Source organism: Kryptolebias marmoratus, linkage group LG20 (assembly GCF_001649575.2).
Source record: "Kryptolebias marmoratus isolate JLee-2015 linkage group LG20, ASM164957v2, whole genome shotgun sequence".
In the NCBI taxonomy this organism is placed as follows: Eukaryota; Metazoa; Chordata; class Actinopteri; order Cyprinodontiformes; family Rivulidae; genus Kryptolebias; species Kryptolebias marmoratus.
The window spans coordinates 537,549-539,671 of NC_051449.1; the positions used below are offsets into that span (position 1 = coordinate 537,549).

General features: G+C 54.2%; 1 protein-coding gene across 2 annotated transcripts in view; it reads left to right on the forward strand.

Moving 5' to 3' along the window:
- The window catches only part of LOC108249635 (HERV-H LTR-associating protein 1), a 15,275-nt gene that overhangs the window by 8,008 nt on the left and 5,144 nt on the right, over positions 1-2,123 (forward strand). For both annotated transcript variants that reach the window (XM_037982025.1, XM_037982026.1), the window contains exons 11-13: positions 312-341; positions 684-782; positions 903-1,211. In XM_037982025.1, coding sequence (XP_037837953.1) covers positions 312-341; positions 684-782; positions 903-1,211 — 438 coding nt within the window. The remainder of the gene's footprint in view (positions 1-311; positions 342-683; positions 783-902; positions 1,212-2,123) is intronic.

A 2,123-nucleotide genomic window follows, 5' to 3' on the forward strand; every position in this document is an offset into this window, starting at 1 on the left:
CCTCTGAGTCCAGACCCCTCCTCTGAGTCCAGACCCCCCCTCCGAGTCCAGACCCCTCCTCTGAGTCCTCCGAGTCCAGACCCCTCCTCTGAGTCCAGACCCCTCCTCTGAGTCCTCCGAGTCCAGACCCCTCCTCTGAGTCCAGACCCCTCCTCTGAGTCCAGACCCCTCCTCTGAGTCCAGACCCCCTCTAACTCCTCACATATCTATAGATCTGTTACTTTGTGACTAATTTAATTAAAGTTAATTAAAGTTTTATTTCGTGTGAAAATAAACTTCCTGAACTCGAATATTTTCTTCTCGTCTCGCAGCAAACATCTCGTCCATCAGACTTCCTGCTGGTGAGTCCGTAGCTGCTGTAGCAGCTGCTGCCGCCGGCGAGACGCACGGCTTCTTCTGTCCTCAGATTGCTGTCTCCGTCCCTCAGATCTGTCTCCGTCCTCAGATCTGTCTCCGTCCTCAGATCTGTCCCCGTCCTCAGATTTCTGTCTCTGTCCTCAGATTTCTGTCCCTGTCCCTCAGATCTCTGTCTCCGTCCGTCAGATCTCTGTCTCCGTCCCTCAGATCTGTCTCCGTCCCTCAGATCTCTGTCCCCGTCCTCAGATTTCTGTCTCTGTCCTCAGATCTCTGTCCCTGTCCTCAGATCTCTGTCCCCGTCCTCAGATTTCTGTCTCCGTCCTCAGACTGGCACCAGCTTCCCACCAACCTGAGTCCCGTCCCTCGTGTCTCTCCGTCTGGACTGAGCTCGGCGTTGAGCAGCAGGGTTCTGTCCACGGCTCACGGTGCGTCTCTGCAGAGAGGACGTCTTCTGTCCAACCTGAGGACGTCTCAGGACTTTCCAACCGTTTGTGAAGCGTCTTCGTCTCCATGAGCAGCTTCTGTTTTCTTCTTTGACCAATCAGCTTCTTCCAATCAGAGCAGGACGACAGCAAAGGTCACGATGTCTCTTCATCCGTCCACGGCGAGTTCACGGACGACCCTGAGGTCGCCGCCGAGCAGAACCACGCCACCAGAGGCGGAACGGGCCGGAACGTCGTCTCTGACACTGAGCAGAACCGCAGAATCGTCTGAAGTCGCCTCAGAACCTCAGAAAGCCTCGAGCGCCTTTTCACCGCTGACTCACCGGACCGAACCGGCGCCGAGCAGAACGACCCGACCCACAACTCGACCGGCACCGAGCAGAACCTCAACGAGCAGCGAGGACGGAGCAGGTAAAGACCCGCTGGTTTCTGTGTTTCAGCCAAATGTCTCAGAGAACGGGTCAAAGTCGACTCTGTTAGTAAAATATCTCACTGAAGGGATTTAATGAGACTCAGATGAGCTTCAGCTGAACGCTTAATGAGGAGGAGAACCGGCCTGGAGGAGTGGGGTCTGGTCCTGGTCCTGGTCCTGCAGGTTTCAGGTGTTTCTCTGCTCCTCAGCAGATCTTAAGGTTCTGCAGAAACCTGAAGATCAGAGAAACACCTGAAAGCTGCAGGATGGAGGTCCTCCAGGACCGGGACCAGGACCAGGACCAGGACCAGGACCATCATCATCAGGAGTGAAGTTCAGATATTTATTTATAAATTAATGTTGTAAATTACTACAGATTTGAAGAAGACCTGTTTTAACTAGTGTCTAAATATTTACTGAACTTCATAAAAATAAAATCATATTTTCGTCCTTCATCAGAGAACAGAGTCGATCTGAGACTAAATCTCATTAACGAGTCCCGGGACTCGGTTCTGACAGCTGACCCGTAATCTCATCAGGTCCGTCGGTTCTGGACCCGCCGACGCCGCCTGATTCAATTTCAGCCCTGAGGGCGGGAGGGGGGGAGTGTGTGTGTGTGTGGGGGGGTAATCTGTGCGTTGGAGCATGGGAAGGTAGACGGTAACCATGGCAACACGGCCGTCCTCCTCCGTGGGAAAACATGAAGGAGTCGGCTGGACTTGGACAGGCGTCCAAATGAGGAATATTCAGGAGGACGCGTCCAAACGTCTGAGAAAACTGACGACAGTCAGAGTTCTGACCCTGTTCTTCCCAACAGAACCACCTGATGGCAGTACTGCCCCGCTGGAGAAGCACCGTCTCCCCTTGTCCCTCCCTGTCCCTCCCCCGTCCCCCCGTCCCCCGCCGTCCAT